The sequence below is a fragment of the Anopheles ziemanni genome, chromosome 2, assembly GCF_943734765.1.
Source record: "Anopheles ziemanni chromosome 2, idAnoZiCoDA_A2_x.2, whole genome shotgun sequence".
Lineage (NCBI taxonomy): Eukaryota > Metazoa > Arthropoda > Insecta > Diptera > Culicidae > Anopheles > Anopheles ziemanni.
Genome location: NC_080705.1, coordinates 726,973 through 742,882, shown reverse-complemented (window position 1 = coordinate 742,882; position 15,910 = coordinate 726,973). Strand labels below are relative to the sequence as shown.

General features: G+C 49.1%; 5 protein-coding genes across 9 annotated transcripts; 2 read left to right on the top strand and 3 right to left on the bottom strand.

Annotated features, from left to right (window-relative positions):
* Positions 1–71: 71 nt before the first annotated feature.
* LOC131282418 (MOB kinase activator-like 3) lies at positions 72–1,191 on the bottom strand. Of its 2 annotated transcripts, none has more exons than XM_058311882.1 (3): positions 1,062–1,191; positions 267–971; positions 72–198 (listed from the first exon to the last, which is right to left on the bottom strand). In XM_058311882.1, exons 2-3 carry the CDS (start codon positions 801–803, stop codon positions 79–81), a joined length of 657 nt encoding a protein of 218 aa, XP_058167865.1. In that variant the 5' UTR covers positions 804–971; positions 1,062–1,191; the 3' UTR covers positions 72–78. The 2 variants fall into 2 exon arrangements, with proteins under 2 accessions (XP_058167865.1, XP_058167866.1); XM_058311883.1 differs by having other exon boundaries at positions 267–968; positions 1,062–1,190.
* A 696-nt stretch (positions 1,192–1,887) lies between these two features.
* Positions 1,888–9,970, top strand: LOC131281801 (serine/threonine-protein kinase Tor). 4 transcript variants are annotated; one of them, XM_058311154.1, is made up of 6 exons: positions 1,888–2,101; positions 2,169–3,596; positions 3,642–8,050; positions 8,123–8,944; positions 9,013–9,341; positions 9,507–9,970. In XM_058311154.1, the coding sequence occupies exons 1-6, from the start codon at positions 1,888–1,890 to the stop codon at positions 9,736–9,738; spliced, it is 7,434 nt and encodes a 2,477-aa protein (XP_058167137.1). In that variant the 3' UTR covers positions 9,739–9,970. The 4 variants fall into 4 exon arrangements, with proteins under 4 accessions (XP_058167137.1, XP_058167138.1, XP_058167136.1 ...); XM_058311155.1 differs by having other exon boundaries at positions 9,013–9,346; positions 9,542–9,970; XM_058311153.1 differs by having other exon boundaries at positions 9,013–9,382; positions 9,515–9,970.
* Positions 9,971–10,111: 141 nt separating this feature from the next.
* On the bottom strand, positions 10,112–13,059 carry LOC131293748 (pre-mRNA-splicing factor CWC22 homolog). Its single transcript, XM_058321816.1, has 2 exons — positions 11,603–13,059; positions 10,112–11,536 (listed from the first exon to the last, which is right to left on the bottom strand). Exons 1-2 carry the CDS (start codon positions 12,966–12,968, stop codon positions 10,113–10,115), a joined length of 2,790 nt encoding a protein of 929 aa, XP_058177799.1. The 5' UTR covers positions 12,969–13,059; the 3' UTR covers position 10,112.
* Positions 13,060–13,396: 337 nt separating this feature from the next.
* LOC131294958 (FMR1-interacting protein NUFIP1) lies at positions 13,397–15,112 on the top strand. Its single transcript, XM_058323016.1, has 2 exons — positions 13,397–13,611; positions 13,678–15,112. The coding sequence occupies exons 1-2, from the start codon at positions 13,427–13,429 to the stop codon at positions 15,104–15,106; spliced, it is 1,614 nt and encodes a 537-aa protein (XP_058178999.1). The 5' UTR covers positions 13,397–13,426; the 3' UTR covers positions 15,107–15,112.
* Positions 15,113–15,119: 7 nt separating this feature from the next.
* On the bottom strand, positions 15,120–15,661 carry LOC131294968 (mediator of RNA polymerase II transcription subunit 11). The gene is made up of 2 exons (XM_058323028.1): positions 15,537–15,661; positions 15,120–15,470 (listed from the first exon to the last, which is right to left on the bottom strand). The coding sequence occupies exons 1-2, from the start codon at positions 15,607–15,609 to the stop codon at positions 15,136–15,138; spliced, it is 408 nt and encodes a 135-aa protein (XP_058179011.1). The 5' UTR covers positions 15,610–15,661; the 3' UTR covers positions 15,120–15,135.
* Between the last annotated feature and the right edge of the window lie 249 nt (positions 15,662–15,910).

Below are 15,910 nucleotides of genomic sequence, written 5' to 3'. Positions count from 1 at the left end.
ACCAAGCATGGTTGGCTTGTATGCTCGTGGAGACATCTTCATCTGCGTGTTTGGCCCTTTTAAAGCGAATCGTCTCCTTTAGTCTTTACACATCTGCGCCGTCATGACCGCAAGCGGTTCCAACTCTTTCGCTGACATCAGATCGAACTCAGCAACGAAGTAGTAGAAATGCTTGTAGCATGTGTTCACGTGCGCTTCCTGTTGGGGTTAAAGTTCGTCTTTAAATGGTATTGAACTGGAAACCAAGACGATTTCTATTGACTTACCGCGCCAATACTGAAAATCCGATCGAAGTGATGGATGTAGACATGCACAAACACTCGAAACAACCTGGTGAGGATTTTTTTGCATAAACTTGGAAACGTCTTTGGGAATGGCACATCCGTCGACACGGGGAAGAGGTGTTCGTTATTTATCTGGTTTTCCACCCAATCCATAAGCAGCTCGATGTACCGAGGTGCGGGTAGTTGTATGGGCTTTTTGTAGGTTTCACCGTCCGCCCAGAGGTATTCATACTTGGCACCACCGCTCATTGTTTTGCAAGTTGTTTCGTTACAGTACTCCGATATAGTGCCGTAGATGAGATTGATACGGTTGAAGAAATCCACCACATGCACTGCGAGCCAATCGTTCATGTTTTCTCCTTGAGGTAATTTAACCACCTCTTTCAGATTAATCCCAGACTGGAGACTAGCATTAGCCTGCTTGTGCAACGAGTAGCGAATCGTCCCCTGCGTGAAGCGTTTCTTTGGACGAAAGGTTTTCTCCCGCTGGAAAAACTCCAAAAATCCATTCAGGGCCATTTTCGTAGGTCGTCGTTTCGCCACTATTGCGCTGGTTTTGTCCACTGTTGCACAAACTCGAAATTCCGTTGTCGCTAATGCAAAAATATCACCAGAGCTCGGGTTAAATGTTGATATTATTTCCTTTTTTGGGCTCCATTCTGTCTGGCGTATTGGTCACCTTTGCTGCTGAAATGCGAACCATGTTGAAGGCAGAGAAGGTTGTTTCTAAATAAGATTATCCATTTTATGCACGCGACTTACTCCTAGAAGCCTTACTAGTTAAGCTATCCCAGAAATTATCAGCTTGCGTGAGCGGTGGACCAGGATCGAACGGGGTAATCTTCCGCTTTGCGACTGGATTAGCAAACAAACAGATGCCTGATGTAAATTTTCTCTAGTGTTTTGGTCGGAAGGTGGGGAATTCATCGTTCATGTCAACTCAAAGTAAATGAAGTACATGTAGGTGAAACCATAGAAGGCAAGAATGAAGTAAATAGCTTTTTTATTTCGATTGCTATCGTAAAAAATTGCTAAAAATCACTGGGAAATTAAATTGAATCCAATTCCAAGAAATAACTACCTTCCGGTTGGCTACTTGAAAAGAAAAACTCTTTGAGAGTTCGCTTGTGCATATATGCTACCTTTCAGTTTAAATACTTTGGCCACCCATTAGTTTTGCGCAGCTGTAGGACACGCAACCTGAGGTGGTACCGCCTCAGTCTTGAAATTAATAAAATAATCCTGTAAAAAATCGCTCCAAGATTACAAGTACCCCGTTAGATCCGACCCTGATTCTCACTGCGTTGGTTGCAAATGGAGGGAAGCGGTTTTGTGTACCTTTCGTAGGCGAAATTTGTGAATTTTATCCAAGTCTGACGGAGGTTGCGTGAACTGTGTATACCTACAGGAGCACCGTAATTGCGGCGGATTGTGTTGTGTAGTGTGCGTATCGTATGTAGTTCAAGTGAATTCATGTGAGTAACATCGCTTGTCGGGCGGCGGCGGTATGTTTTGGTTGGTGGTTTAAAAATAATACCACAATAATCGTATCGGTTCGAACATAAACACTGTTTTCTGTGCCGTCGAAGAAAAAAGCGTGAAGATGTCGATGATAAAAGTGTTACAATTCGTGAACGGGCTCAAGTCCCGCAACAAGGATGTGCAGAACAAGGCTATCCAGGAGCTGTCGCTGTACGTGAAAACGGAGCTTCGTGAAACACCCGACGACATGTTCTTCGAGGATTTCAATCATTACATATTCGAAATGCTCACCAGCTCGGATAACAATGAGAAGAAAGGAGGAATTTTAGCTATCGGTAATAATCCCTTCCTAAGCACCAAATCGCACGGTTTGTTTTGATTCTATCTTTCTCTGTTTTCTAGATTGTCTCATCAATGGTGATGTTGTGAATACGACGAACAAGATTTCTCGTTATTCGAATAATCTGCGCAACCTGCTACCCGTCAGCGATGTATGCGTTATGGAGCTGGCGGCAAAGGTCCTTGTGAAGCTAGCGTTGCTACCCGGTTCCAACGGGGCCAGTTCATTTGAGTTTGATATCAAGCGGGCATTCGAGTGGCTTTCGGAAGATCGAGCGGAAAACAAGCGACAGGCGGCTGTATTGGTACTGCGCGAGTTAGCGGTTGCCATGCCAACCTTTTTCTACCAGCAAGTGGGAAGCTTCTTCGATCACATTTTTGTTGCCATCAAGGACCCGAAGGCGGTCATTCGCGAAGGTGCCGGCCAGGCGTTGCGGGCAGTGTTGATTCTAACCTCCCAGCGGGAGGGTACCAAGCAGAGTAACAACACCCAGTGGCATATGAACTGTTACGATCAGGCCTTTGAGTGTTTGCGCGAGGTTCCGGTGCGCGAGAAAAACCTCAACCGGGACGACCGCATCCACGGGTCTCTTATCGTGTTCAACGAAATCCTGCGCTGTACGCATGCTGCGTGGGAAAAGAAATACATGCAGCTGGATAGCCTAAATGTAAACCAGAGGCGATCGATAAGACCACAGGCGCAAGGTGAAGGATTCTTTCCTCGTATTCGTGTGCCTTTTATGCAAAAACTTGGAGGACATTCATCCGGTAGACACTCGGGTACGGTCAGCTACAGTTCGCGCTACTACGATGTGGTGACCGATATGAAATTCTTCCGGCAAAACAACAGCGTTCAAGAGAGTGCGCTTTATCGTGCGCTCGTAAAGGAAAAGTATGACACCATATGCCAGACGGTACTCGACCAGCGAAGCTCGAAATCACCCTACGTTATTCAAACCTTGCTAGCTATCTTTCCCCGTTTGGCCGCGTTCAATCGAGAGGAATTCGTCCGTTTGCATTTGCGTACCGTTGTTAGCTATCTGCTGACGCTGCTGCGAAGCAAGGAAAAGGAACGCAATGCAGCCTTCATTGCTCTGGGCTACATTGCGGTGGCAGTAGAAAAGGACATTGAGCCCTACACCAAAAGTATCATGGAGCTGATTGGGAGTGCACTACCACCGAAAGACACGCAGAGCAAGAGAAAAGCTCCGGTAGACCATTCCGTGTTTATGTGCGTAATGCTTCTGGGGCATGCGCTTAGGAGCAGCATTAAACATGAGATTAAAGAAATCATAGCCCCAATGCTTTCGACTGGGCTGAGCCCGGGATTAATTATATGCCTGCGTGAACTGTGCGAAACCGTACCGGAAACGCAGCCGGAAATAACGTCTGGGCTCCTCAAGATCCTGTACTATGTATTGATGAATCGTCCGTTGCCGCAATTTGTTTTACCCAAGTCACACTCGCTCGTTTCCCCCGCCGGATACATGGGTAATTTCGAGCAGCAGCAACTGCAGTCGACACAGCCGGGTCAAGCACAAGTCCACGATACGGCCACCATCGTTCTTGCACTGCAAACACTGGGGACGTTCAATTTCGAAGGCTGCAGTCTGTTGCAGTTCGTGCAGCGCTGCGCAGATCATTTTTTGAACAGTGATCAGCAGGAGATTCGCATCGAAGCAGTCCATACGTGCACGCTTTTATTGAAACTGGCGCTCCTAGCGAATGGAAATAATGGAAACGACGTTTCAGAAACGCTCACACGTACACTCAGTTCGGTGTTGGAAAAAATCCTCGTTGTTGGGATGTCGGACGACGATCCGGCCGTGCGTTTGCGGGTGATGAAATGCCTCGACGAAAGTTTTGACACGCAGCTCGCTCAACCGTGGTTCCTCAATGCGATGATGAATACGCTGTATGACGAGTCGTTCGAGATGCGCGAGCTGGCGATCATCATCGTCGGGAGACTGTCGGTGATCAATCCGGCCTACGTTATGCCCACGCTACGGAAAACCATGGTGCAGCTTCTAACGGAGATGAACCACTCGGGCATCAGCCGAAACAAAGAGCAGAGTGCGAGGATGTTGGATCACCTTATCGTTAGCACACCGCGATTGGTAGCTTCGTACATGAGTCCAATACTGAATTCTCTTGTACCGAAGTTAAAAGAACCCGATCAAAACCCGGGTGTGGTTTTGAACATCCTGCGTGCGATAGGCGACCTGGCCGAGGTGATCGGAGGGTATCATATTTTGCAAAAGTGGACCGACGAGTTGATGCAGCTCCTGCTGGACATGCTCGGTGATGCCGGTTCGACCGAGAAGCGGGCGGTAGCGCTGTGGACGTTCGGACAGCTGGTCAGCGCGACGGGTCAAGTGGTGGTGCCGTACAACAAGTACCCGAATCTAATCGACATCCTAATCAACTTCTTGAAAACCGAGCAGCAACTATACGTACGCCGGGAGACGATCCGTGTGCTAGGCTTACTCGGGGCACTCGATCCGTACAAGCACAAAATGAACCGCGGACTTATCGACAGTCAAACGAGCAATATTCTCATCTCCGTGCCGGATACGAAAAACGAGAATGACAACACGGATCTCTCTACCTCGCAAATGTTGATCAACATGAGCACCCAGTTGGACGAGTACTATCCGGCGGTGGTGATCTCGACGCTAATGAAAATCTTACGTGACCCAACACTCTCCAATCATCACCTGAGCGTGGTGCAAGCGATCACATTCACCTTCACCAGTCTGGGAATCAAGGGAGTACCCTACTTATCGCAGGTTTTGCCTTGCCTTTTGAAAAATATCGTCACGGCCGAGATGAGCCTCAAAGAGTACCTTTTCCAGCAGCTTTCGACATTAATTTCCATCGTAAAGCAGCACATAATAGGCTTCATGGATGATATTTTTGAACTCATCAAGACCTTCTGGACGATGGGAGGAAACGGTGGTCAGACAAATTCGACTGCCGCTGCATCACTGCAGCCCACGATCATTAATCTTGTGGAAAAGATCGCGATAGCCCTTGGGTGCGAATTTAAGGTGTACCTTCCTCAGCTAATGCCACAAATCCTCCGCGTGCTGCTTCACGATACCTCCAAGGATCGCATGGTCACAGTCAAGTTGCTCGGGGCGTTGCGGAACTTTGGCAACAACCTGGATGACTTCTTGCATCTGATCATTCCAGCGATAGTGAAACTGTTCGAACCGATCGACATCCCGCTGAATGTGGCCATCACGGCACTACAAACGATCAACTATCTGGCTGAGGTGCTCGACTTCACCGACTTTTCGTCGCGCATCCTGCATCCGTTGGTACGCGTTCTGGACAACTATCCCGAACTGCGCCCGGTCGCTCTTACAACGCTCTGCTCGATCATGATCCAGCTCGGACGCAAATTTCTGGTCTTTGTGCCGCTCGTTAACCGAGTGATGCTCAAGCACAAGATTGCCTCGGTGGAGTACACGAAGCTGCTAACGAAGCTGCAGAATAACAGCACGCTAGCGCTGGACGACGAGTTCCGCATACGGCAGGCGCGCAATAGAAACCGCGAGATTTCCTTGCCGTGCGATAGTACTATCAAAAAGTTCCCCGTTTCCATGTCCGACCTGGAAACGATGTTCAAGGCCAATCGGCGCGTCTCCAAGGACGACTGGTTGGAGTGGTTGCGCCGTTTGAGCATCATCCTGCTGAAGGAATCGAAAAACCCCGCCCTACGTTCGTGTGCTACACTTGCACAAAACTACCCGCAGCTGCTGAAGGACCTGTTCAACGCTGCATTCGTGTCCTGCTGGTCGGACCTCTCGGATAAGCTCAAGCAAGACCTGGCGCACAGCTTGACCCAGGCGCTGACGGTACAGGACCTGCCGGAGATAACGCAGACCGTGCTGAATCTGGCCGAATTTATGGAGCACTGTGAAAGCTACCCGCTCAAGATCGACTCGAAGATTCTGGGCGAGCGGGCGATGGAGTGTCGGGCGTATGCGAAAGCGCTGCACTACAAGGAAGAAGAGTTCCACCAGACGAAGGAGCACCACCAATCGCTGTTCGAGTCGCTGATCCTGATCAACAACAAGCTGCAGCAGAAGGAGGCCGCCGAGGGACTGCTGGAGTACGCCGGACGACACCGGTCGAGCTCGGAGGAGATGAAGGTGCAGGTCCGGTGGTACGAGAAGTTGCATAGCTGGGAGCAGGCGCGAGCACTGTATGCGGAAAAGTTGAAGGCGAATCCTACCGACCTGGAGTCTCGGCTGGGCAAAATGCGTTGCCTCGAGGCACTGGGCGAGTGGTCCGCCCTGAACGACGTCACGACAGAAAACTGGGACGCGCTGGGGGTGGAAGGGCAGAGTAAGGCAGGTCGGCTGGCCGCGGCGGCCGCATGGGGTCTTCAGGATTGGGAAGGAATGCATCGTTTCGTGCAGTGCATCCCCGAGGACACCCAGGATGGGGCGTTCTATCGTGCGGTGCTGGCCGTGCACAATCGACAGTACGACTTGGCACAGTGTTTGATCGATTCGACGCGCGACCTCCTCGACACGGAGCTCACGGCAATGGCAGGCGAGTCGTACGAACGAGCCTACGGTGCGATGGTGTGCGTGCAGATGCTGGCCGAGCTGGAGGAGGTGATCCAGTACAAGCTCATCCCGGAGCGGCGGGAAACGATTAAATCGATGTGGTGGGACCGGCTGCTCGGAGGCCAACGGCTCGTTGAAGATTGGCAGCGCATCATTCAGGTACACTCGCTGGTCCTCTCGCCCAAGGAGGACATCCGCACGTGGCTAAAGTTTGCTTCACTGTGTCGCAAAAACGGCTCGCTAAAGTTGTCCGAGAAGACACTCGTCATGCTGCTCGAATACGATCCGATGCAGAAGCTCAACCAAGCGCTGCCCATTGACAAACCGCACGTCACGTTCGCGTACACCAAGCACCTGCACATGGCAGGGTACGTGAAGGAAGCGTACGATCATCTCAACCGGTTCGTATCATCATTCGTGCCACACACGGGATTCGCGGCCGCTAGCCCAGGTGCTCCGGAGGAGCTGAAGGACGAAAATCGAAGACTGTTGGCGCGCTGCTACCTCAAGCTGGGTCTCTGGCAGAGTAGCGCCGAGGGTGGAATGAAGGATTCGCAGACGATTAACAGCGTGCTGTCGTGCTATGGACGTGCGACCAAGCACGACCCGAACTGGTACAAGGCGTGGCACAACTGGGCGTACATGAACTTCGAAGTGGTGCAGACGAAAAAACAACAGGACGAGTTCACCAAAAACCCGGGCAGTGCGGCAGAGCGGACCATGATCAAACACTACGCCGTCCCGGCAGTGCGCGGCTTCTTCCAGTCGATCAACCTGTCGCAGGGCAACTCGCTGCAGGACACGCTCCGGCTGTTGACGCTTTGGTTTGACCATGCGCAGTACGAGGAAGTGTACGAAGCGCTCGTCGAGGGAATGCGGGTGATCGATAAGAATACCTGGTTGCAGGTGATCCCGCAGCTGATTGCCCGCATCGACACACCACGCAACCTTGTCGGTCAACTAATCCACTACCTGCTAACCGAGATTGGCAAAACGCACCCGCAGGCTCTGGTTTACCCGCTGACCGTGGCTTCCAAGTCGGCTCCCGGAACCCGTAAACAAGCGGCTCACAAAATCCTCACCAACATGTGCGAGCATTCATCGACGCTCGTCAACCAGGTGCTGCTTATCAGCGAAGAGCTCATCCGTGTTGCCATCCTATGGCACGAACAGTGGCACGAAGGGCTAGAGGAAGCATCTCGCCTGTACTTTGGTGACCACAATGTGGCGGGAATGTTGGCGATCCTCGAACCCCTGCACGCAATGCTCCAGCGGGGACCGCAGACTCTGAAGGAATCGTCGTTCAATCAGGCGTACGGGCGCGATCTAACGGAGGCGCAGGAATGGTGCAAACATTACAAGGTAGGTAACTCGTAGGTAGCTTCGCGAATCTGCAGCTGATTAATCGCTCCTCCCACCTCCTTTTTTTTATAGAATTCTCGAAACATCCATGATTTGAATCAAGCGTGGGATCTGTACTACCACGTCTTCCGGCGCATCTCCCGTCAACTGGTGCAACTGACCTCGCTCGAGCTGCAGTACGTCAGTCCGAAGCTGTTAGCGTGTCGCAACTTGGAGCTGGCCGTACCGGGCAGCTACACGCCGGGTCAGAATCTGATTTGTATTGCGAGCATCGATCCGAACCTCTCGATCATAAGCTCTAAGCAGCGTCCCCGCAAGCTTACCATTCGCGGTTCGAACGGTAAGAACTACATGTTCCTGCTGAAGGGTCACGAGGACTTACGCCAGGACGAACGCGTCATGCAGCTGTTCGGTTTGGTCAATACACTGCTGCTGAACGATCGAGATACGTTTCGTCGTAATCTCACCATCCAGCGGTACGCCGTCATTCCGCTCAGCACCAACTCGGGCCTGATCGGTTGGGTGCCGAACTGCGACACACTGCACAAGTTGATTCGAGAGTATCGTGATTCGAAGAAGACGATGCTCAACATCGAACACCGGATAATGCTGCGAATGGCACCGGACTACGATCATCTCACGCTAATGCAGAAAGTGGAAGTGTTTGAGCATGCGCTCGAGCAGACGAAGGGCGACGATCTGGCAAAGCTGCTGTGGCTCAAGAGCCCCTCGTCGGAGGTGTGGTTCGATCGGCGCACCAACTACATTCGCTCGCTAGCGGTGATGTCGATGGTTGGCTACATTCTCGGCCTTGGCGATCGCCACCCATCGAATCTGATGTTGGATCGGCTGAGTGGAAAAATTCTGCACATTGACTTTGGCGATTGTTTCGAGGCAAGTACCCCGGGGTAAGTAAAGGCGGCTAAAGGCCTATTCATTGAAGCGTATCTATATTCCAACAGGTTGCGATGACGCGAGAAAAGTTCCCGGAGAAAATTCCCTTCCGTCTAACGCGCATGCTGATCAACGCGATGGAAGTGACGGGCATTGAGGGAACGTACCGGCGCACGTGCGAAAGCGTCATGCACGTGCTGAGACGTAACAAGGACAGTCTAATGGCGGTACTGGAAGCGTTCGTGTACGACCCGCTGCTGAACTGGCGACTGGTCGAGGCGGATCGCCTGCGCCGGTCGAAGAATGCAGGGGACATGGAAGGCGCATCGGGAAGCATGGATGACGACTCGATACTGAGCTATAATGCCCGACGCGACGCCCGGATGAATGAGCTGAATGCAGGTATGATGAACATGACCGTCGGTGGGAATGGTGGTGGTGGGCAGGCGCAACAACAGGGTACCGCAATCAATGCTGCGGCCAGAGGAGCCGTAGCTACCGTTCCGGTCCCCAACCCGGATGGTGTGCAGGCAACCACCAGTGGTGGTGCTGTCCCTGCGGTTGGCGGAGGAGACGTGCCGGATGGAAATACGGCAGCGCAGCAAAATCCGGTAGATGTGACGAACAAGAAAGCACGCGCGATCGTTGACCGGGTGAAGGATAAGTTGACTGGTAAAGACTTCGGCAAACCCGAACCAGTGGCCGTCAATCGGCAGATTGATCTGCTCATTCAGCAAGCTACAAGTAACGAAAACCTCTGCCAGTGCTACATTGGCTGGTGTCCTTTCTGGTAACTGTATCGGCATGAGGTTCAGCTCGACTACCCAAGATGGGTTTGTTATACTATTTTTGTTTTTCCTGATAGAGTTCCTGCCTTGTCACTTTATGTAAATACTGCTCCATCCGCTTGAAAAATTACTTTTCCTTTATTCTTTTTAAATTAATGTAAATTGAACCAAATACAAAACAAAGTTACTATATTATGAATACGTTTTTTCTGCAAGGTTCGGTTTGTTGCACTAATTCCACACAAAATATATGATTCTAATATAGGAAATAAAGTAAGCCAGCAACATCGCTTCACAAAATTGAATAAAATTAAGTTTTTATTTCATATGCAGCATGTAAATACGAACCGTACGCGCTAGAACAATGGATCAGGGTGAATCTAACGTCGATCGTTACGTTGATCATAATAATCATCACGTTCCTTCCCACGCTGCTCACGATGGCGATCGTGTTGGCGGTTGCGATCGTGCTGGCGGTGGTCTCTTTCGCGGTATTCATCCCTTCTGTTCTCTTCGTGCCGTCTTGCATAAGGATCCCCGTGTCCACCATACCCACGTTCGCGCTCGCGTTCGTCATGCCGTCCTCGTTGGCGTTCTACGTGTTGCGCTTCACGTTCGCTCCGTTTGACCTCGGTACGTTTTTTGTCTTCTTTGTCATACCGGTTTCCATCCGTTTTCTTGGATTCCTTTTGCTGACTGTGTTTTGACTTCGATGAGTCCTTTTTTGTGTTGCCTTCTTTTTGCTTCTGGTGTTTGCCAGTTTTTGAAGATTTATCCTTCTTCTTTTGCCTCCTTTTTCGTGCACTATCAGAATCCGAACTGCTGCTGTCCGAGTCAGAGTCGCTCGAAGACGACGAGGACGAATCCGACGAAGAGGAAGAAGAATCCGAGCTGTCGGAACTATCGGAACTATTCGAGTCCTTCGTCTTGCCTGAAACTGCTGGAGCCGCCGGCAGCGGTTGGATGACCGGTTTTGGTGCATGCTTCAGAAAATCACGTAATTCATCCGTCAGCCCGCCAAGGCCGATGGACGTAAAGAAGTTGATGGCAAAGCGGGTATTTTTGGGATTGTCTCGCGGGAAAAGCCCCGAGAAGGGTTCTTGAAGGGTTGGATCCTTGAGACGGGCACTCAACTTTACCAGTCCCATATACTCGGCCAATTCTTGGAAGAGAATTTTAATGAAAATACGACTAGAGCTGGTCGTATCCTCTTCGTTCAACCGTATACACTGCAGCGAATCCCAACCGATGGAGTCGGTAAACAGGAGGTGGGCAAAGAATTTGCTCACGTTGCGTAAACGATTCGTGTCGAGACGGTGTGTCGTAGAGTAAGTGTCCTGAAAGATCTGCTCAAACGGGCCAATATAGATTTTGTTGATCATACAAAACCGTTGCGCCAACAGACCGTAGAATTTTTCGTATGTGCGCTGCTCGGCGCAGCAATCAAGAAACATGTGACAAAGCTCTTGTTCTTGTCCCGGTTTCAACTCCATCTTCATCAACTTATGGGCACACTCTTCATAATCCAAACTAGAGTGAATCGTCAGGTAGATCGTACGTCGCAGGGCGATCAGGTTAGTTTCGGTATTGTCAATGATAGCATCCTGCTTCTTTGCACCTCCTTCTTCACCGTCCGAATCACTTCCTTCTTCATCGTCGTCCGAATCACTATCACCACTCGATGAGTCACCGCCGCTACCATCATTCTCATCGTCATCTTCAGCGTCACTGCCGAGGATTTCCTTGCTGATCTCCTTGTACTTCGTCTCGTTCTGCTCGTACTCTGGATCCACCTTAAACACATCTATAAAGAGAAAAGATAGTCTGTAAGTTCATGATTTCTGCTACTCATTACGATCTGTTTGCTTACTTAGAATGTCCTGAGTTTCAGTTGCTTCGTCCAGCATGATGAGATGCGTGAACTGATCATCTTCCTCCACCAGTTCCAGTGCATCGATGACGGCCACATGATCTTTAAAACCATCCTTACGAATCTGGAACACTACTTCGATCATGTATTGAACACGCTTGTCCAGCTTACCCTCGTGTAGGATGTTCTTCAGCATCTCAAAAATCGCATTGATACCCTTTCCGGACACCTCCGTCAGTTTTTGACCCACCTCCTTCAAAAAGGCGATCGCCACTTCCACCGAGTCATCGGTTGGATTTTCCACCAAGAGGGTGAGAATCTCCAGGGCAAGAATTTCATGAGCAACGCGTTGGTTCACTAGGTGGGCCACAAAGCGAGATGCCGACAGACAGATGGCTTTGTCGTTACGTCGGAAACCTCGCTTAAATTGGATCACCAGTCGGTTTAGGAGCAGCTCTCCAATGTTTGGAAACTTTGAGTTAATGATGGCAACGAGGGCCGCATACACGTGCGTAAAAGTAGGCGATGCGGCTTGAGCTTGAATGATCGATCGGCAAAGCAAGCCTCGTCCACGAATAATGTTTTCGCGCAATAACTCCCGTGTGATAACGCCAATGTTGTCCACATTGACTTTGTTAATGAATCCGTGGATGGATTTTTTCAACGCTTCCCAAGAAATACGTTGGTATGCTGCCGATGTTTTGTCCGTAATTTCTGCCTGCATCATGCGTAGTTTGGCTGGCGGAATGTAAGCTCCACCCGTCTTGGATGTCAACAAATCGACCGTTTTGCGAATCGCCGGTTTTTCGCTGCGGAGCAATACCTCGTCACCTTCCTCTTTGCGATCCGCCAGGGCCGGCCGGTTACGCTCCGCATTCGGATATTCTCCCCTGCGCCTTGGTGAATCATCCCTACGGCTTCGATGGTACCTAGGACGTGATCGAGATCGAGATCGGGAACGCGAGTAGGATCGTTTGCGGTCTCTTCTACGGCTCTCCTTATGCCGAGGACGTGAACGAGAACGAGAACGGGAACGGGAACGTGATCGGGAGCGGTGCCGCGAACGGCTCCTTTGGCGCCTTCTATTTGTGCTACTACCTTTTTCTTTACTTCGTTCGTCATCGCGAGATAATCGAGTATCCGAACGGGAACGTGAACGTGAACGGGAATGTGAAAGGTCAGAACGAACTTCGCCTTCCTCTATAACATCATTCCTTCGAGTGACTACCGATTTTAAGCGATTCGATGGCGGACTGCTGCTGCTTTCCACGGAGCGTCGTCTTTTGCGTTCTTCGTCCTGAGCTTTTTCATTCTTATCCTGTTCCTCCGCGGGTTTGCTCACAATTGGTTCAACGAGATCAGGCATCACTCGTGGATGTTTGAAGAGTTGAACAAAAACTTATTGAATCCGCGCGTCGCAATAATCGTGAAAACTTTAGGAAAACTGTTTCGTAAACACCACACAACACCAAGCTGCCACACTTCTAAAAGTCACAACCCCGCCTGAGCAAAAATGTCAAATACTCAAGGTTGCCATAGATTCAAGCTGAAACTCTATTGAATATGCAGGTCGTTTTTACCATATTTTTAATGCACAATGTATTTAAAATATTTTCGAATATGTTCTTTAGAAATTGATATCCATTTGATATCAAATTACTAACAGTAATCAAACAAAATTAGATCTCGTTGTTTTGTAAATTACTCTAAGCTGGCAGCACTGCTACCATGCTTTTTTAAAGGTAAACAAAACATTTACCCGCAGACAGCATTTTACCAGCAGACAGCGCAGATTAGCATATAAAAACGTGATTTTCATGAAAAATGGCTAAAGACAGCGCAAATTTTGTGTTACCGTCTCCAAAGTTCCAGGACGAAGTGAAGAAATCGTTGGACAACTACAGTCGTCATTTGAATCCCCACTTTTCAACACCCAGTGGTATGTTGCTTCCAAGTGATAAACAACCACCGCCAATGTACGGACCACGCGGATCTACAGTTCCTCCTCAGTACATGAACTTCTCGAGGAAACGACCAGCTTCCTCCAATTTGCTATCAAGTGGTCAAAACGCCAGACCATTTCAGCAAAATGGGCACCACAATCCTCGGCAGCCTTTCAGGAATGGTAGAGGCTCTCATAACCAGCGCGGAGGTCGATCGTACGGTGGGCCGCAAAATGGTGGCCTCGACAAAGAAGTCATTCCGGACTTGCTCCGTCTCGATTGGAAACTGTGGTGTGAAGGGTGTGATGTTAATTGTCGTAGTGACGAAGAATATCAAACCCACGTGGCCAACCACACGCCATGCTCTGTTTCGGAGTGCAAATTCGTTGGACATCCGATGATCATGAAGAGACACGCAAGGCAGGCGCACAGCCAACAGGTAGCTGGTAAACAAGTTGGCCCTGGTCCATCAAAAGAAGAGATTGAGCAGTGGAAAGAGGAACGTCGGAAACGTTATCCAACGAAGGACAACGTAATTCTACGGCAGCAAGCGCAAGAAGAGCGGATTAACCGGGGTGAACGTATCGTGGAAAACAAGGATCGTTTTCCTAATCGCCCGGGGCCACAACAGGAGAAACCGGATAGAAAGGAGTCTGTGCAACCTAATTATCCAAAACGGCAGAAGCGGAGGAGGCGGAATAAGGCACACATGCAAGTAGCTGCTGTGCTACAGGCAAATGAAAGGGTACCTTTCGGGGGTACTTCCGCGCTAAAGTATAAACAAGAGACAGGGAACAATGCTCTCGGTATGCTAGGAGAGTACGGAACCGACAGCGATGATTCATCGGAAAGCGAAGAATTGGGGAACATGGAGCCAGTAAAAAACGAGGATCTACCTTCAAAAACTATGAACAATGAATATGTTCCCAGTGAAGGGGAAATAGTTGAAGAAGAAAAGGTAGATCATGTGGAACCAAAGGTTTCTTCGGCTGCATCAAGCGAAGTGTTAAGCAATGACCATGTTTTGAATCAAAACGAGGATCTAGAAATGGTTCCTAGTGCAGGTACTGGAACCGTCGAACTAAAAGAGACCGAGTCTACGGAAGGTGCTAAGATAGTTCAGTTAGCGGTCAAATCAGAGAATGAATCTACAGCTAACCATGTTCAACGTTCACAACAGGTTCCTAGTGCAGGTACTGAATCCGTCGAACTGAAAGAGATCGAATCTACGGAAGGTGCTAAGACAGTTCAGTTAGCGGGCAAATCAGAGAATGAATCTAAAGCTAACCATGTTCAACGTTCACAACAGAACAAGCAAAAGCAGATGTCGTCGGGTAGGCAAATACGAAAAGAAAAAAAGTGGTTATTAGATTACTCGAAGCTTCGAAGATCCAATCAGAACACAATGTTAGAAAAGTTACTGGATTCCGATATAAGACACGAGAGAAATGTTTTGTTGCAATGCGTGCGGCACGTTGTTGTAAATAATTTCTTTGGTATCGGTCAACCGAAGGCAGAAAATGCTACCAGTAGTAATCCTAAAGAAGAAATAAAGGAATGATTTTTTAGACCAAGCAAGGGGCGAATTTATTATTGAAGCATAACACCAGCGGTGTTTGAAGCAGCGTTTTGTCCAACGCGATTACTCTGCATGCGATTAGCTTGAATGTAACGCATTTTGCATTCCTCCAGGTCCTTGATGCGTGACTTCACGTGTTGAATACGATGCCAGGCCATTTGCAGCACCTTAGCTGACGCGTATCCTGACCCTTCGTGTGGTTGACCGGTCGACACTTGAGTTAGATAATTGATTTGTTCAGAAAGTTTCGTTTCTACGTTATTTAGCGATTTTAGGTACTGGTTAACATTGGTTTCGGTGGCCTTTTGACTTGTTTTTTCCTTGCTTAATTCCGTAAAGGCAGCACCTGCGAAAGGAAATGATAAGATAATATGTTCAAGCGCAGTTCTTCAACGTAACGAGAATGTCTTACCGGCACTCTGCAAGCACAAGATGAGCTCCCTTTCGATAAGATCAAGTGCTTGTATTTTGTCTATAGCAGTCATTTTTTAACCTGAATTGTTGTTAACCTCAGGAGAAGGACTCTTTTGGTCGTACGATGATGCTTTCTATTGTTTTTTACTGAGCAAGTTGTTTTGACAGCGATGGTTTAGCATTGACCAAGATGCGTTTGAATACATAGGCTGGTTCAATCTTACTATTGTTGGCTTCATACTCAATTTTGATTGAGAATGCAATCCAAGCTGAGAATGAATTATCGCGTATCATATTATTAAATTATAACTCAGTCGTTTCTACAAAATTTTGATCTCATTCAGCTTGTAATTATCGAGCAAAGATGTAAAA

Excerpts from the sequence above, each read along its gene's own strand:
- LOC131282418 (XM_058311882.1), bottom strand. The coding sequence starts at position 803 with ATGGCCCTGAATGGATTTTTGGAGTTTTTCCAGCGGGAGAAAACCTTT. Across the intron at positions 199-266 it reads GGATTTTCAGTATTGGCGCG|GAAGCGCACGTGAACACATG; the intron begins GTAAGTCAATAG and ends TAACCCCAACAG.
- LOC131281801 (XM_058311152.1), top strand. The coding sequence starts at position 1,888 with ATGTCGATGATAAAAGTGTTACAATTCGTGAACGGGCTCAAGTCCCGC. Across the intron at positions 8,051-8,122 it reads AATGGTGCAAACATTACAAG|AATTCTCGAAACATCCATGA; the intron begins GTAGGTAACTCG and ends TTTTTTTTATAG. Across the intron at positions 8,945-9,012 it reads ACTTTGGCGATTGTTTCGAG|GTTGCGATGACGCGAGAAAA; the intron begins GCAAGTACCCCG and ends ATATTCCAACAG.
- LOC131293748 (XM_058321816.1), bottom strand. The coding sequence starts at position 12,968 with ATGCCTGATCTCGTTGAACCAATTGTGAGCAAACCCGCGGAGGAACAG. Across the intron at positions 11,537-11,602 it reads TGAAACTCAGGACATTCTAA|ATGTGTTTAAGGTGGATCCA; the intron begins GTAAGCAAACAG and ends TTCTCTTTATAG.
- LOC131294958 (XM_058323016.1), top strand. The coding sequence starts at position 13,427 with ATGGCTAAAGACAGCGCAAATTTTGTGTTACCGTCTCCAAAGTTCCAG. Across the intron at positions 13,612-13,677 it reads GGATCTACAGTTCCTCCTCA|ACCATTTCAGCAAAATGGGC; the intron begins GTACATGAACTT and ends TCAAAACGCCAG.
- LOC131294968 (XM_058323028.1), bottom strand. The coding sequence starts at position 15,609 with ATGACTGCTATAGACAAAATACAAGCACTTGATCTTATCGAAAGGGAG. Across the intron at positions 15,471-15,536 it reads CTTGTGCTTGCAGAGTGCCG|GTGCTGCCTTTACGGAATTA; the intron begins GTAAGACATTCT and ends TTCCTTTCGCAG.